Source organism: Sciurus vulgaris (assembly GCF_902686455.1).
Source record: "Sciurus vulgaris genome assembly, chromosome: 9".
In the NCBI taxonomy this organism is placed as follows: Eukaryota; Metazoa; Chordata; class Mammalia; order Rodentia; family Sciuridae; genus Sciurus; species Sciurus vulgaris.
Window position 1 is genome coordinate 24,143,025 of NC_136469.1, and position 17,900 is coordinate 24,160,924.

Consider the following 17,900-nt stretch of genomic DNA (forward strand, 5'->3'; position numbering starts at 1 on the left):
CCGTGGTGTGGACAGACGTACAGTCTTCTGGCTTCCTGGAGAACTGTACTAACTTCCAAGGGGTTTTCAGTGAAGCAACTGACTAGAGGAAGAAAATCAGGGATGCATTTATTTTCCCCTGGTGAAACAGATGAAAAAAAAAAAAAAATCCCAACTTTAGGATAACACACGTTGGGAAAACAGCAACACAGTGAGAAAGCGTTCCTCCTGTACACCAGCTCTTCCATAGATAAATAATACATAAACTTTTATATTCCAAATTCCCATTACTATACAAAGCACATTTCTTCCCGCTTTTTTAGCCTATTTTAGACTGGAAATTCTGTTGTCTTAAAAATCCAAGCCATGAACATATTCAGCCAAAGATTTTTTTCCATTTTTTTTTCTTTTTAAGTCATCCATTATTTTTTAAGATGAGCAAAGGGCTGTGAAACCGATCCACACCTGCTTCCTGCTGCAATAAAGTGCTGCACATAAATTGCCATTTTAATGACCACAAAATAAGAGCTTTAAATAAGTATAAAGTTAGTCTCCTAGCAGGTTACATCTACCAGGCGTTAACAAAATGGGATACAGAGTTATAATCACACGGAGGACACTGCTACAGCCAGAGGATCTGCAGACACAATGGAAACTTCTCCGGGGCATAACTGAACTCAAGGACTCAACAGCACCTTTTTGTTGTGTCGTTATATTCAAAGAGGTTGTGGCTAAATTTTCAAACCTACAGTCTACTGGTTCCATAAAAAAAAAAAAAAAGAAGGTACATTTTCTTCCTTTTATCTTTTTTTTTCCCCCATAAGAAACAAAAACTAGTGCAAGGCCAAAAGCACTGTGCAAAACTGCCGCTTCTTTTTTTTTTTTTTTTTTTTTTTTTTTTTTTTTTTTTTTAGTCTGAGCATTTATACCCAGAATTTATCCAAACCCCTTTTAATCTCCTTGGCTGGATTTCTCAACCATAAAGTTTTCCATTCATACAAATTTTTTTTTTTTCTGCAAACAAATGGTAACCACTGAATTAATACATCATATATATATATATATATATATTTAATCTGCCCTTAAAAAAAGGATGCACTGTGTGAGCTCCATGCACACTGTCTTTGCATGGGTGCACACGATGACGACACTTAAGTTCTGCGATGCCAGCTGCAGTGCTGCCAGATATTTCTTGCAGACCAGGCGCTGGATTTCTCGAAACTTCATAACCAGAGATCTGAGCTCAAGGAGTCCAGCGCTCTGTGGGAAACGTCCAGCAGCACTGCAGATGCCTGCCATCCCTTCATCCACTAAGCACCAGGCCCTACCGCTCTGTAGCTGGAAAAGAGAGAAGGAAAGAAGAGTGATGAAGGAACTCAGGGAGAGACTGCAGTGGATGAACAACCCAGGAGGGAGGAGAACGTTCATCCCCCGTTAAAGAAGCCAGTACAAAGAATGTGCAATAGAAATGTCAGGGCACACGGGACACACGGCTTGCTTTTGGAATCCACAAACGCCCACACACCCCATTCACCCAACAGAAAACCCAATGCACCGGTAGATAAGCTTACAAGTGCTGATTGCTATTAAGGACACTCTCTTGAGGGCTTAACGAGACAGAATTCCTTTCGGAGAGAAGTACGGAAGGGCCGCAGTGGGGCGGGTGGCTGGGGAGGCATGCCTCTGAAGGTAGAAGTATGCAGCGGGTCACCTCTCTGAAGGTTGGGTAAAGCAGCTTGTAGGTAATGCGATAGGTATACACACACAGCCAATTCTCTATTCCTTACTAAAGATATACAGTACACGTGGTTCAGACCCCTGGGGTCTGTAGGTTTTGCAGCAACATACACCTGCTGGGGTTGTGTTTAAGTTTTGTGGGTTTTTTGTTTTGTTTTCCTGTCTCTGTCTCTTTGTTTTTGGTACAGAGCGCAGCTGCCCTCAGACAGTCTCTGCTCTTTCTCTTAGTCCCAGATAGGCGAGGAAGGAGTGTTTGGGGGAGGGGATGCTGGGGGGCGCAGTCTGAGGTCGGGGAGGGTGGAATGTGAGATCCAAGTGGTTCTTGGGGTACAACATGGTCAAGGGAATGAGATGGGCAAAATCCGAGTTCCGGTACTTGTCAAAGCGCAGAGGGGAGCCGTTGAAGGCCAGAGCCTTGAGTGCCAGGTTGGGCTCTGAGCTGCTGCCGCGGGCGGCGGTCAGGGCCACGGTCTGCAGGGCCTGCGAGGCCGACATGACCGACAGGGGAGACAGGAGGTTCCGGGAGCTCCCCACGACCAGGAGCGGGGCCCCGGGGCTGGCCGGTTCCTTGGGCGCTGGGCTCAGGCCCTTCTTGTCCTCCTCGGGACAGTCCCCGCTCTGGTGCTTCTTGACGTGGCGGCTGAAGACGAAAGGGTGTGTGGTCTTGAAGAGGCACTCTTCGCAGCTGAAGGTCTGGCGTGGGGCGTGCTTCAGCTTCTTGTGCAGGTTGAGATTGTCCTTGCGCTTGCAGCTGTAGCTGCACTGGTCACAGTGGAAGGGCCGCTCCCCGGTGTGGACGCGCACGTGCTCGATGAGCTTGTTGGCGGTCTTGGACAGGTAGCCGCACTGGTCGCACTTGTAGTGGTTGCCCAGGCGATGCTCCCGGGTGTGCGTCTCCAGCTCCAGCTGGTTGGCCTTCACCGTCTGGCAGATCCGGCACTTGTACTCCATCTTGTAGTGGGTCTTGAGGTGGCACTCCATGGCAGCGGGGCGGTTGGTGGAATAAATGCAGAATGGGCACCTGCCGGGGGAAGCAATGCAAGGGAGGGTCAGCCAGAAGGGGTCTGGGGCGGCCATGCTTCTCCCCGCCTCACCAGCCTGCCCTCGCCCCAGCCCAGCCCAGCCCAGCCCTGCCGCCTCTCAGGGGTGGAGATGGCCCTCTTTGGCTTTCACTGGTGACAGAGCAGGCCCCGCTAGTGGGGAGCTCCGTCGAGATCCGCTCAGCCTGTTCTGGGTCTCCTGGCTGCAAGGGCCAAGGCCAGCCCTCACGAGGGGACCAGAGAAACTGCGAGGAATACACAAGCTGGCGCTCCCTCCAGCCCCCCACCCGGCCCCTGGGAGCCCTCCCCACTCCCAACCAGACATGGCAGAGGTCTAAACCTCCTGACCGTCCCCCTAGATGGGAGCAACACAAAGAATCGACTTTTCATGCACCACACCAAGCACACGCAGAAAGGCTAAGAGGTTTTAAAGAACAGCTTATAGGGGAGAGCTACTTCCAGCAAAAAGAAAGTCACAGGGGTCAGAGTCGTGCTTATTAAAGGGTTGTTAGGATGAGAAGGCCTGTGTGTGTCCCTGTGTGTGTGTGTGTGTGTGTGCATACAGGAAGGAGAGGACTGTGCAGGGCTGGGGGAGATGGAGACCTCCCAGCAGCCTGTCCACTCGGAGGGGCCGGGAGGAAGGCGGGGACTGCTCTGGAGCTTGAAGACCTCTCAGGGCGTTGTTATGCCCGATCGTGGATTCTCAGAGGGCAGGAGCATTTCTTACGTCTCTTCTGCATTCTCTACGGTGCCTGGGAGAACACTCAGCACCGGGAAAGCCCTTGGGACACGCTGAGTCCTTATCTGAGTGGTCTCTACAGTAACTGAGGTAGATTTGGGAGGGTGGGTTTGAATCCCGGCTCCACCACCTTATGGGGCTCTAGCTGGAGACCCTGGGCAAAGCCTGGGCCTCTCTGTGGCTCCATTCTCCATCCTTCGCAGTGCGGACAGGCTGCCACCGACCCTCCCGGCTGTCCAGAGGGGCTGTGAGGACTGGTGGGGGCGTGTTTACAAAAACTGCAGGGCCTCTCTTTTGGAATCTGCCCGGTTTGAGTCGGTGGCTTAAATGATAACTGAAGCGTGTTTGCTCTCTTTCCAAAAAGAATGCAGATGCCCAAATGGTGGCCTCAACTCTTGCGTGGCTCCTGCAGGGCAGGGCCCGGGTGTGGACTGTCCTCAGAGGGTTTGGAGAGGTGTTCAGCAGAGCCCAACACAACCAGGTGCACCGTGCACTGCCTCCTCAGCGCCAAGCTCGCCGTTAGCCTTGAACCTCAGCTCACAGAAGAGTGCACACGAGAGAAATATAAAGCCCATTCCCAGGTCAGGTGCACACACAACCCCTACGCCAAGCTGGGCCTTACCTAGAGGAGTCTGAAACTCACCACTGTCCTGAGCTACGGCAAAAGAAAAATAATAGTATAATCTTATTTGATCTGCATTATGAACAGGATATAGAGTACAAGCAGTTCCATCACAGAAAAGCAATTTAGACGTCGGCGGTCTGTTTCATGTTAAGGACATTTCTGTGACCCACAGCTCAATCTTTCTCTTGCTGCTCAGGCAAAGCGCTAAGGGTTTTCCGTGCTCCCATTTGTTTATCTTAAAGACACTCTCTCAGGCAAATTAATTCCCTGATATGGCGAAGGAAACAAAACAAAACAAAACAAAGACTCACTGTATAGCCAGAAGGCATTATCAATTTTTTCAAAGTATTCTTCTACTTGGTCATCCTAGAACATAAACTATCACACAGGGGAGGGTTAGCACCGCACAGGAAGTGTCTGACCCAGCAAATGCATCAGGTTCATTGTGCATTCTCCCCCACGGGTTCAGAGGCTCGGGACTGCTTAGGGCCCTGAGGAAAGGCGACTGGCAAAGCCACAACTGGCGAGGCCACAAAGTAATGGGCGTCACTGGGCTACCGGGAAGGCAATGTCACTAGTCCATCCACAGAAAGCTGGATTCGTCTTTCTTTTTATACCAATTATTTATAAAGGGACAGTGGGAATAAACCAAATTCCCAAATAAGCTCTTGCGAGGCATTTCCCATCTGCTGGTTGAGTGAATTATCATCCCCCTCCCCCTTCCCCATCCCCTCCCTTCTCCCTCCCACGTGAGCGCCCCCAAGAGTGAACCAAAGTGGAGTCAACAGTAGGCGCTGCCCCCTGGCTCTTCCATTTGGGCAGGTTTTTGAGGAGGGTGCCCCTGACCAGGCAGGAGCCCAGGGGAGCCAACCCTGCACTGCCCTCAGAGCTGGACTACTGGGGTCCCCCCAGTGCTGGACTACCAGGGTCCTTCTGGGGCTCTCCATTCCTTACCCACACAGGGAGGCACGCCATCTCTCTGGCAGTTGAGTCTCCATGATGAAAGATTTTTTTCAAATCAAAGTTATTTTTCCCCATATTGAGTAAAACAAATTTCCATTCTTTTCACTACATGATCATTTCAGCTAATATTTAATAATTCTGTCCTGACAATTGTCTTTCTGTGCCCAACTCCACGTACTTCTTTCTCCTTAGTGTACCATAAGGGCCTTGTGGATGGGGATTCTGATCTCAGACTCACTGGGAAGACTGAATTCTGGGAGTGTTAGCACATACACTACCTGAGGGTGGAAATTCTATTCTATTCCTCGTGTGCCCTTTAGCACCTATTATCAAGCCAGACACATAGTATGTTTGATAATAACTGACTGATCTCACTGGAGACCAGAGGGCTTCTTGCAAATATTGGATAAAGATGATGTTCCTTGTCTAGATCTTTCGGGGAAGGCATTGGCATGTTTGCAGGAAGGCGTGAAGCACATGATCTTTGTATGAAAAATGTTATCTCCTGCCTGGTCAAACTGCCAAGGTTTCAATTTTGGGTGGGGTGGAATGGTCATAAGGCTTATTTAAAAGATATATGGCAAGCCATTTGAAAAACAAAGTTGGTGAATTGTAGTGACAGTGTAATGATTGACACCCAGGGACACTAACCCCTGAGTCCATTAAAATCAAGTGTGCACAAAACTCAGACAGTGCAGAATGGGTCTACCCTGGCAGCTGGGCTTGTCCAGCACGTCTTCTTCCTTGCCCTGAATCCAGGGGTGTTTGTGAAATGGATTCTCCTGCTGGCATCTGCTGACCCCCCTGGGGGATGGGTCTAATTCAATCCAGCTAGAGGCAGCAGAGGTTTCTGACTAACTTCCCTCAGACAAAGCTCTCCCACTCCATGATCCCCAAAACCTTCAGGGAAGGGGTAGGGCAAGGGAAAGGGTGTTTGGTAACAACGCAGTAAAAGGTTCTGTACTTGCTTTCCTTACTTGAGCCCACCGGTGGGGACAGTGTGGCATTTCTTATGCTCCAGCAGCTGTTCGGGGGTCTTCATGAACTTGTGGCACACGTCACACTCAAACATCCGGGTGATGAGGTGTATCTGCAAATGGCGCTCAAACATGTTCTTCGTCTTGCAGACAAAGTTGCAAAAAACGCATTCGAACCCTGAAAGGACCGGAAGCTGGGTGTAGAGGCGCACGTAGGAGGCAGGAGTGGGGGTACCCACCCCCGTACCTCCCAACAGATACGCACCCTCCCAGGCACCGTTCCCTGCATCTCTACACAAACCTTACAGCCTCAGAGTCAATGTCACCCTCCCCTTCTTTCCACCTTGCATGTGGATGCAAATTGAGCCAAAAGAAAATGCAATTTTTCTGCATCTTGGGTCTCATAATTGTTTTCCAACATTGCTCCTCTCCAGGGTTTATTTTCCAGACTGGGTCGTCCTGCACTGGACAGGGTTTAGCAGGCCACGTTCACCTCCTCCCTCACCTTTTTCTGGCTTTTCCTCACTGTTCAGCGAGGGTTGGCTTCCAGGCACGACAGAGATGACCAGCAGGTTGTTCCCGCTCTTGTTCTTCTGGGAGCCGTCTGAGTCGTCTTTGCTGTTGGCTGAATCGCTCAGAGCTGAGAGGGAGGATGAAGAGGGACTGTTTGATTCACTGGGGGTCTTCCTGTCTTCCCCTGAAATATGAAAACAACCCAGATCTGTTAACCTGGGAGATGAAAACCTTGGAATAACAGCAGCTGAGGGTGGGGGAGTCAGGTCTCATGGATGCACCGTGGATCTGCTGAGCTTCCAGCTCCCCCAGTGTCTGTGGTGATGGCATGCAAGGTACTTAGGGCTGAGAGCAGGTTTGTGCATTTGACAGATGTTTACTGAGGTCTTACAATACTTAAAATCTAATGACAATAATGGCTAAGATGTACTGAACATGCTACTAAGTTCCAGGAACTGTTATGCTTTAAAGGCATTATCTCATTTCATTCTCTCAAAAATCCTAGGGAGCCAGGCGTGGTGGCCCAGGCCTGTAATCCCATCGCCTTGGAAGGTTGAGGCAGGGGATCATGAATTCAACTCTGGGAGACCCTAAGCAACTCAGTGAGATGCTGTCTCTAAATAAAATACAAAAAAGGGCTGGGGATGTGGCTCAGTGGTTAAGTGTCCCTGAGCTCAATCCCTAGTACTACCCATGCCTCACCCCCCAAATCTTAAGGGTTGGGAGAGTATCTCAGTAGCAAAGCATGCATTTAGCATGCATGAGGCCCTGGGTTCAAACAAAGGAATTTTATCAGCACAACTATTGCCATTTTGCAAATGAGGGAATGGAGACACAGGGGCAAACCTGGCCTAGTTCACGTGCTAAGTGGTGGAGGAGAGGCTTGAGTTGGTCTGCCTCCAATGTCCATGCTCATCTGCCCTGGGCTCTTCCTCAAAGCCAGGCATAAACAAGTCAATAGGCCATTAAAATCTGTGCCAGGAGACTGCAGTTTTTGTTCATGTTGAAATATCAGGAACTGGACCTAGCATTGCTATGAAACAATGAAGAAAAAAAAAAAAAAAGCCCAGAAAAAGATACATCTAACCATAGTTTTTACAGCATTGGACATGAGGTGATGAAGAACAGTGGCCCCTGAGAGACCAGAACAGAAGAGGTGAGTCCTGTGACTGCCCTGCCTCTGCCCTGAGCTCTATTCCAAGCTGCAGAGCAGCGAGGAGGAGGATGACAGGCTGCCAGATGCAGGAGGCAGAGCTGGGTGTCTGGAGAGATCCACAGGAAGAGGCATTGCCAGAGAGAGCATCAGAGAGGAGCCAGCTCACAGAGGAGGAACCCGAGACTCACAGAGGGGTCTCCCTTGAGTCTTTAGCACAGCATGGGTCAGAGCAGTGTGTGAGAAAACCACCCAAGACTGGAGGGGGAAAAGCCACTTGAGAATAGTGCCTGGTTCTTGCACCCACACAGGGCTGGAAACAGCTATCTGCATCAGGCAGATCAAAAAACACTTAATTCACAGGGCATTAGTCAGAAAACGGAAGAAGATCTCTTCGTAGTGGGTAATAATTAGCCCTGGAGAGATCAATGCCTCATGATTTAGATCTGCCTAACAAATCATAAAAGCAAGACTCAAGAGGATCAAAATTTCCAAGTAATTATCTGTGTCCTAGAACAAAGGTCAACCACACTTATAGGACTATAAAATATTGAACACCAATATACAAAAATCACGATGGCTGGTGTCTAAACAAAGATTATCCGGGATGTGAAGAAACAAGAAACAGAACCCTGAATGGGGAGAAGAATCAATCAACTAAATTTAACCTAGAACTGGCACTGTTGTTAGACTTAATGGACCAGGACATTATAAACACATTTCATGTATTAAAATGTTAAGTAGAGACACAGATGATATGAACAAGATCCAAGTCAAATTCTACAGATGGTCAGAGATGGAACCATATGTTGATGAGATTACAACAGATTAAGACACGGCAGAAGAAAAGGTTAGTGAACAGGAAGGTAACATCTATAGAAACTATCTGAAATGAAAAGGAAAAAGAATTGCCCAGAGTGAAATGAAATTGCCCAAAGTGAATGGGGGACTTCAGGCAGCTTAATGTAAATTTACTTGGAGTTCCTGATGGACTACTTGAGTAGGGTATAAAAAATATCTGACATGATCTAAGTTTTTCCAAATTTGAGAAAAATCATAAACTCCAAGATCCAGGAAGCCCAATTAACCTTAAGCATAAGACACATGAAGAAATCTATACCAAAGAACATTATTATTAAATTGTCAAACCCAGTGGTCAAAAGTCTTAAGAGTAGACAGAGAGGGAAAAGAAAAAAACTAACAAAAAACAAAAACAAAACCTCAACACATCATCTTCAGAAGAACAAAGGATGACAGCTGATTTCTCACTGAAACAATGCAAGCAAGAAGACGGTGGCAATATCTGAACAAGGAAAAGATTAACTGTCAATCTGAAACTTTATACCCAGTGAAATGTTTCCAAAGTGATGGCAAAAGCACCAAATAAAGGTTGACATTAAAAAAGATGAAAGAGTTAATCACCAGCAGACTTGCATGAGAAATGTTAAAAGGTGTTGTTGAGGCAGAAGGAAAATGAGACCAATGCAAAAGTAGGTTACATAATAGAAATGGAGAGTCCTGGAAATCATAACTACACAGGCAACTGTGTTTTCTTATTATTATCAAAACATTTAAGAGATAATAAAAGTAACTGTTGAAACAAAAATAAAAACAGTGCATTTTAAGGTCTAAAACACACACACACATATATATATATATATAAATATTTGACAACAATAAAGTCTGGGCAGGGAGAAATGGAAGTACACTATTATGAGTTTCTTATACTACATAGGAAGTGGCATAATCACCTGAAGTTAAATTGCAATAAATTAACAATGTACACTATAAAGCCCCACATAAGGGGAGAGCTATACACTGTTTCTGATTCAGGACAGTTGATGTCAGTGCTCCCCAAACTGATGGACAGATTGAATGCAACCCCAGAGTTTAAATTAGGGTGGAAAATATAGGAAGACTATTCTTTGGTTTCCTTCAAATCAGTCAATTAAGCAACTTATTGATTATAAACCCTAAGAACTAACTTCCTTTATTAGGAGATTAGAAAGAAATCATACACTATGTATAGGCATGAAAGTCAAGAAGTAAAGCTGTAACGGTGGGTAAATGAGTAGAATTTAAAATTATTAGCATGGTGTTTGTTTTCTATTATTTGAACTTCAAAATTTTCTAGAATGACCATATACTACTTGTTAAAAAGAGAAAGGCAGGCACTGTTCAGTGGTAGAGTGTATGCTCAGCATGCCTGAGGCCCTGGGATCCATTCCCAGCAAAAAATAAAACAAACAAAAATAAGCAAAACAAAAGAGAGAAAGAGAGAGAGGGAGAAAAATGAAAAAATATTCATCTACTTGGAATGTCTTCAAATCCTACTTCTGTGAGATTTCACTTAGAGTCCAGGGCAGACAATTCTTACTTCAGTTCATAATGTTTAAAATCTTGTTCCTATCAGAACTGAACATGGTTTCTGGACAGACAGTATGAGACCCGTAGTCACTGACAACTTGAGGGGACAGTATGTGCCTTCAGAATATGCGATCTTCCCTTAAAAGAAAGCTAAGTGAAAACTAGCTTAGCGGTAGAGCGCTTGCCTAACATATGCAAGACCCTGGGTCCAAATCCCAGCGTCAAAGAGTATTAAAATTAGTGCCATAATTGTCAGTCCCTTATCTAAATATTTAACCAACCAATTCACATTCTGTAGACAAATAGGACATTTTCAGTGGAGGCCTCAAATCCCGGATATTACTTCTCCAAATCTATGTTCTAAGCCTGGTCTTACTGACAGTCTGCTGCCAATGATCATTAAAATATGTTTTCAGAATTGAAACACATTAATTTCAATTACTATCTTTGAAAATCCATTCAAGTATCCTTAGGCTTAAGGCCCTGGGCAGAGCTACGAATATTGGTAAATTTATAAAGATACAAGGTGCTACATCAGCCATTCTGTGATAGAAAATGGAAATACAGCCCAGCTCGCTTGATTTATAATCCCTGGTCCAAACAGCCTCACCTGCTCTCAATCCTCCTCTTCTTTTTCAATGTCTCCAGGGTGCCCTTGCCACCTAAATCCAAAGCTAACTGTGATTGAAGTGGTCATTTACCATTGGCATCATAAAGATGCTTGGTGAAGGACATTTGTGCACAGGTAATGCACCCTTACACATTAGGATAACCCTCTGGAGGGCACTTTTAGAAAAAATAAAAACCCCAAACTAAATGTTTCACAATCTTAAACAAATCGAGAAATTGTGGCCAAGAAGTTGCCAGTCATCTTACTGCCTCAACACAAGCACTGCTGTATTTTGGTGGACTTCTTCCAGTCTTACATCCGTTTTTAAATTGTTGTCATGCATCGTACAGTGATTAAGAATAAGGACCTTAACAGGTGCAGTGGTGCACACTCATAATCCCAGCTACTTGCTGAGGCCAGCCTGGGCAACTTGGTGAGACCCTCTCTCAAAGTGAAAGGGTTGGGGATGGAGCTCAGTAGTGTACCACTTACTTAGCATGCATGAAGTCCTGTGTCCAATCCCCGGTACCTTTCCCTCAACACCCCAAAAAGACAACAAGAACTCACAATTCCTGAGTTTGAATACCACTCATTACTTAGTAGCTGATGAGTTTGAATAAGATAGTTATTCTGTGACTCAAAAAAATGGGGATATATCGGCACTTGCCTCCTATGGTGGTTGTGAGAATTAAATGGGTTTTTATTTATAAAGCATGAAGAACCATATCAAGTCAAGGTATTACAGAGATTTAATATTATTACTCAATTATAAAATTTAACATACAATTTTTATAAAAAACATAATAGTAATAATAATAATAATAATAATAATAACACATGATTTCCCATGCTGTTTTATATACCTGGCATACAGCTGGCTCTCAGAAACATATGTGAAAGCATTTATAAATTAATCATTTTAAATGGTAGTATTATATGCTAGACCATGTTCCTTCGCCAGATGCTATTTCAAAGAACCTGAATCTAGAACCAGATCTAGAATTGCATGTGTGTTTTCCTCCATGCCAAGTAATTTTTGCATAGATCGTATTTATAAGTCAAAAGAACCCTAAGGTTTGAGCAAGGGCCACGTTTGAGTGTTGTTCCTACTTATTTTATTGTGCAAGATGCAAGATGTGAAGAGAGGAACTTGTGCACATGTATCCATCCATTGAATGAACAGTTACTCCTCACACTGTGTGGGGACTGTTCTGGGTAGTGACTTAGCCAAGCTCCCTATTCTAAGACTATATATATTATAGTAAATGTCATATAGGACAACCATTGCATTTATAATAATTTTATAATAATACAGCTTATTCATGTACAGATTTAAATGGATAGATTTTGAGTCAAGTTCAGACACCTCAAAACAGCACTAAACATAGGACGCTCATTGTGAAACTGTTAGTTTATAACAGGTGTCAGCCAACCATAGCTTTTTGGTTCTTATGAGCTTCCTGTTCTTGTAAATAAAGTTTTATTGGAACATGGCTATTTATTTGTGTATTGTCTATGACAGTTTTCAAGTTCCAGTGGCAGACATGAGTCATAATGGCAGAAACTGTATGGCCTGAGAGCCTAAAATATTTATCTGGTCCTGCAAAAAGAGGTTTGCAAAGCCCTGGCTTAGAAAAACACATGCTAATCTTGACACTTCTTTAATGAATTTTAGTCTTGGCTCTCTATACTAACACATGAGAATCTTGTCCCTAGCTAGACAGGAAGCTGTGCCACCCCAGAGGGAAAAAATCTCCCCTCTGTGCCCCTTGGTAGTTAGGAGGTGAGCATGCTTGCACTGGCCAGTGGGAATGCGAGTTTTCCATCAATGACAAGTGATGCTAGGCCCAGCCTTTTCCAGCCATTATGCTTCCACGATTTCTCTGAGGTGGGTGGTAGTGGAGGGGGCTGTGGAGCGTGGTGGGATGGAGTCCCAGGCACATGTTGGGGTAAAGAGGGTTGAAGAAGGAGGGTTTCACAGAAAAGAGAAAGCGAATCTGTGAGCCAGGGGAGATGCAAAGGAGGCTGGCCTTTCCCTCCATTGGCCACTCCAGAAATGCCGAATTTAATTTTCTTCAAACGTGGGTTTCCCAGCTCACCTGCTGCCCACGGTGCTAATGCGGTTATGGTCAGACAACCGACTGTAAAAATGGCACCTTCTCACTCAGCATAACGACTCTCTGCAGACCTCCAAGTCATAGCTGCTCAATTTACTGACAAAAACAAGCATTTATTGCTGTTGGCACCACCGAGCCAAAGCAGCCAGAGAAGCAGAGAGAGCTCCTTATCGGCCGTGCACATCGTCAGCACAATGTCAGGGACTTCCCCTTCCCGATCCTCCAGCAGCCGGTGATGTAAGGGGCTGACCCAACACCGGGGGCTGGCAGTCAGCAGCATCAGCTTTTCATCTGTAAGCACCACAAATGCGGGGTGACGGGGAGGCCTTCCTCATTCTCACTTAATGACTCCACACTGGTGTCATTTGTAACCATCACTTGTGAGAGTCTAATTGCACGGTGAAGTCAAAATGTTAACATCATTAAATGGAAGAAGTTAACCAGAATGGCAAGAGGCTCCAGTGAGAGACGAGCGCTGGCCAAGTCTTGTTAGGCCTGTTTCAGGAGAATCTGGTTATCTTTGCCCTTGGACAGAGGTGCCATGTGTCATTATGGGGAGCGTCAGGGCTGGGAGTTCTCTGGAAGGGAACGGAGCCTGCAGAATTAGGTGCTCAGTGCCCTGGCACAGCACAACAGAAAGGTTTAACAAAAGCTCTGCCAAGTGTTTGGTGGGACAGAGCACAGGCTATGGCAGGAAAACCGCCCTATGCTGAACTGCTGAAGTCACGTCCGGGTTGCTGGCCTTGAATGGGACACCCCTCTCTGTTAAGCCTCAGTGTCTCCACCTGCATGTCGTGATCACAGTAGCATTCACCTTAGAGCGCTGGTATGAGGCTTAAATGGCATCCAGGGTGCAAAGGCACAAGCCTGGGCAAAGAAAGGCCTCAGTGACTGCTGCCCAAGACAATGAGAAAGAAGACTCGGGTGAGACACAAGAACCAGCTCACACCTCTCCACGTGGCCCTGACGCTCTTGAAAAGTCCTTCCTTCTATGGAAGGAAATGCCAATGTCCTGTGGAAGCAAGGGTGCTTCTGCCACGCGGCAGGCACTCTGGGGTGCAAGCGATGGAGGAGAAGGGGGAGAGGGACTGACAGGAATGGTCACCTGTGTGCTTGGTGCCAATGTGAGCTTTTATCTCCGCTTCCTCCATGGTGACGAAGTCACAGGCGGTGCAGCAGATGGAAAACATCCACTGCTCCTTGTCCACGTGGAGTGACATGTGGCTGACAAACTGGACATTGAGCTCGGTCTCGAATCCACACACATGGCAGCTACAGGAAAGGACGAAAGGCAAGAGGAAGAGTGAGATGTGCCTCCAGTGCATGCTGCTGGTCTGCATGTAGTACGCTCTCACAAACTAGTTACACACAGATTTTCTCTCCACCAAAAGGTATCATGTTAGAAAATTCTTTTGCTTTCTGGGATGCCTCTGAAGTGGTCACTGTGCCAAACAGATTAGGTGCCAGCACAATGTAACAATCCCATACATGCTATAATGATGTTAAATAATCATAAAGTTAATTAAAAACTACAGAGTCCAGATGCTGCACATCGCCCAACTGATTCCTCTGGGCAAAGAGATGCGGGGCAGTGTTGCCAAGGTATTTAGCGGCGCTGGTCCACTGATAAAACTGGAGAGTGCTGCGTGCCCTGGAGCCTCTCTCTGGCTCTGGAAACCTTCCTGCGCAGCAACGAAAGCACATGCAGGTCATCCGGTGGCACTCCAAACATCAGGGCAGCCTATCTGTGACAATGGCTGATAGAAGCCACCCCTCCACAGAGACACTTTGCAAAAATAAGTTTCCAACAATATCTCCAGGGCAATTTTTGGTGGTGAGTCTGATACGTGGGGTTTCATGGTGGCTGAACCTGATATTGAGTCACCTTTGAATATGGAACAGATGACACAGCGGAGACTAACAGGCATGTAACCAAGGGACAATATGGGGTGTCTTCTGAGCTATTTCCTTGGAGTTCTCAGATTTATTTTTCCTCGTCTCCTCTTCCTACAATTCTTAGGCAGCTCCGAGGTGCTCAGTTACAAAGGTGGGGACCACGTAGACCTAGGAGCCGATCATTCCCAGAGCCCTGTCAGTCTCTGGAGCTCCATTCCACACAGACCCCCAAGACCACTTCTCTTTTGATCAATTCTACTAGGGCCGCCCAGCCCACGGAGGAGTCCCCACCACACAGGATTGGAGCTAAGCAAGAACGTATTAAAGTGAAGGTCCGCATGTGACTGAGACAGGGGACTTGGGGATGTTCGCCCAGACAGAGGGGCAGGGAGCGTGGACACAAGGTGTATGGGAAGCTCTCGCTCGGGTTCTCGTCCTCAGCTCACCTGTAATAATAAGGGTGTTTCTTCCCGTCACTGCCTTCAGAGGTGACGGCGCTGACGATGTCCTCGGTGTCTGTACTCACCAGCTTCACAGAGTGGACAGTCAAGTGCTGGTTCAGATTCGCACGGCACTTAGCAGCATAGGGGCACAAGTGGCATTTGTATTTTCTTTCCTCTGGGGGAGAACAAACAGGAATCAACCCAAACTGCTCTCAAAATCTCGACACCTGGCAAGAGATCACTGAGATGCATGAAGGAGAGGATGAGTCGAGGCTCATTTCATACGAGGACAAAGGTCACGCCTGGGAACAGTAAGTATCTCAAGCACCCCGCAGTTTGCACCTGTATTAATACTCCCAAAGATAAAAGAAGGGTTCTCAGGGCAATACCTCTGAGCAAGACTTGATGGACAGCCTGACACTCAGGGGTTTGCAGCAATTAACCAAATACAGACACAACACTAATATGGAAGCCAAGTGTAACACTGCAGGAGCTGATGTGCCACACAACCTAGGGATAGCACATGATGCCTTCTGAGCCATTTCTTGGAGTTCTTAGCTTTATTTTCCTTGTCTTTCCCCCACTACGATTGTGCTTTCCCTGCACACCCACAGCCTCTTCCTGACAAGGTGAGCCCCCAGGGGCTAAAGGGTACTGTGGTGTGTGCTCCTGCCCCTGTGCGTCAGTGTGGGGTGCTAAGACTGGCAGACAGAATGAAACCAACATTTGCAGCACTGGAGAGTCAGAGGCCCATTGTTTTCCCTCAGCTCCAGGCCTGGGTCAGCCACCAAATAACAACTAATGAAATTAAAGTTAAAAAAAAAAATGACTTGTATAAAATAATTTAATTGGACATTTTCATTTTACATAAATAAAATAAAAATTTTCAATTAATTTCTTAATGGAAATTCTCATAAAACTGACTAATGTTTCAGGATTGTTTCTAGAGTGGCATTCTGAATTCATTTGGTTAATCAAGCAAATTAAAGTACAAGGAGCAGGCTTTGCTTTCATTTGCTCAGACAGAGGCAGCAGAAGCAGCAAAGCACAATCTCCCTTTCTATCCCTAATTCGACTTGGTATTTCTGGGCTTGGGTTAAAGAGAACACCTGTCTTGCTCATGTCAGGGGAAGAACCTGGAAAGGAAGGTGTTTCTACAACACACTAAGCATCACCATTATCGCAGGTGGTCCCCAGCATCTGAAGGTGCTGCAGCTGGGGAGGAGTCCTATAGCATGGCAGGGATTACAGACCCCTTAGGATTTTTGCATTTGTATAAGTGAGGCTGTTGAGTTTTGCTCTGTATTAAGGTTATACTTTCTTCATAAAGTGAACTGGGAGCTTTCTATCTTTTTCTGTCACTTGGAAGGATTTAATAACATGGAAATTTCTAATTCTTGAAAGGTGAGAAAGAAATAATCTTGGAGAATTTTTAGACCTCTTTCTCTCCTACTTTTGGTTATATTTTCTTCTTTCGCCTTTCTTAATTAAACTTAAGTAAAGTTGTCTCTTTCCTGGTCATCTCCTTCCTAGATTTTGTTGTTCTTTTATTAACTCCTTCAGATGAGTGCTAAGTTCTTCTACTTTTGTCTTTCTTCTTTTCTAATTAAAGCATTAATTAGAAAATTAATTCATTAAAAAATTATAAGTCTATGAATTTTCCTCTGACTACAGCTGTGGCTGTTTGCTCAGGCCATGGTACAATTGTTCTCTTTGTTCCTTCTAGATGTCTGATATTTGAATTTTCATTTTATTTCCTTGTTATTGATTCAGTTAAGTAGAACATTTTATTGCTCCTTTTTTATTTTAAAATTCATTTAGGTATGCTCAGAGAATGTGGCCTATTTAGCCGTGACTTCTTAAAACATGCTAGTTTTCTTTGTGACTAAATATGTGACTAAACTTCATCTTTGGTGAAATTTAAGATTAAAAATGTTAAAAATATGAAAAGAAAAAGAACACAATTAATCCTGTCATATTAATATCCCATTTGCTTCCTTTATTTTGTGTGATGTGCAAAACTTTTAGTTTGAAGTTTATCTTTTGTTTTTGTGTTTTTCATAAACATGAGGTATCTGAATATTTTAAAAGCTGCAGTTTCAATATGAAAACTGAAATACTTGATTTTACTATTTCTGTTTTTTCTTTTTGGTGCTGGGGATGGAACCCAGGGCCTCACACATGCTAAGCACAGGCTCCACCACTAAGCCCCACCTGCATCTTGCTTTATGTTTACTATTGATTTTTACCTCAGGTCTTTTAGGAGATTCCTCAAAAGACTAGGAATAGAGCCACCATATGACCCAGCTATTCCACTCCTTGGTATTTATCCAAAGGAACACCTGGGTGCTATTGTGCAAGTCTGTAATCCTGGTGGCTTGGGAGGCTGAGGCAGGAGGATTGCAAATTCAAAGCCAGCCTCAGCAACTTAGTGAGATCCTGTCTCTAAATAAAATATAAAAAGGGGCGGGGTGTGGCTCAGTGATTAAGCACCTCTGGGTTCAATCCCTGGTACAAAAACAAAAACAAAGGGACTAAAATTAGCATGCTCTAGTGATACTTGCATACTAATGTTTATATTGCAAACAACCAAGCTATGGGACCAGCCCGGGTGCCCTTTGGTAGGTGAATGGAAAAAGAAAATGTGGTATACATATACAATGGAGTTCTACTCAGTCATAAAGAAGAATGAAATTATGTCCTCATTTATTTTTTGCTGATCATATTACTGTTTATATCTC

The 17,900-nt window shown here is 45.3% G+C and overlaps 1 protein-coding gene across 10 annotated transcripts in view; it reads right to left on the minus strand.

The window, feature by feature from the left end:
- Positions 1 to 218: 218 nt before the first annotated feature.
- The window catches only part of ZNF827 (zinc finger protein 827), a 162,292-nt gene continuing 144,610 nt past the window's right edge, over positions 219 to 17,900 (minus strand). For 2 of the 10 annotated variants that reach the window (XM_079154128.1, XM_079154126.1), the window contains exons 10-14: positions 15,163 to 15,334; positions 13,926 to 14,092; positions 6,566 to 6,757; positions 6,061 to 6,238; positions 219 to 2,737 (exon numbers count right to left, since the gene is read on the minus strand). In XM_079154128.1, coding sequence (XP_079010254.1) covers positions 1,918 to 2,737; positions 6,061 to 6,238; positions 6,566 to 6,757; positions 13,926 to 14,092; positions 15,163 to 15,334 — 1,529 coding nt within the window. In that variant the 3' untranslated portion in view covers positions 219 to 1,917. Of the gene's footprint in view, positions 2,738 to 4,117; positions 4,151 to 4,171; positions 4,388 to 4,431; positions 4,499 to 6,047; positions 6,239 to 6,565; positions 6,758 to 13,925; positions 14,093 to 15,162; positions 15,335 to 17,900 lie in introns of those variants that run through there. The other 8 variants (XM_079154131.1, XM_079154130.1, XM_079154132.1 and 5 more) reach the window with 8 other exon arrangements.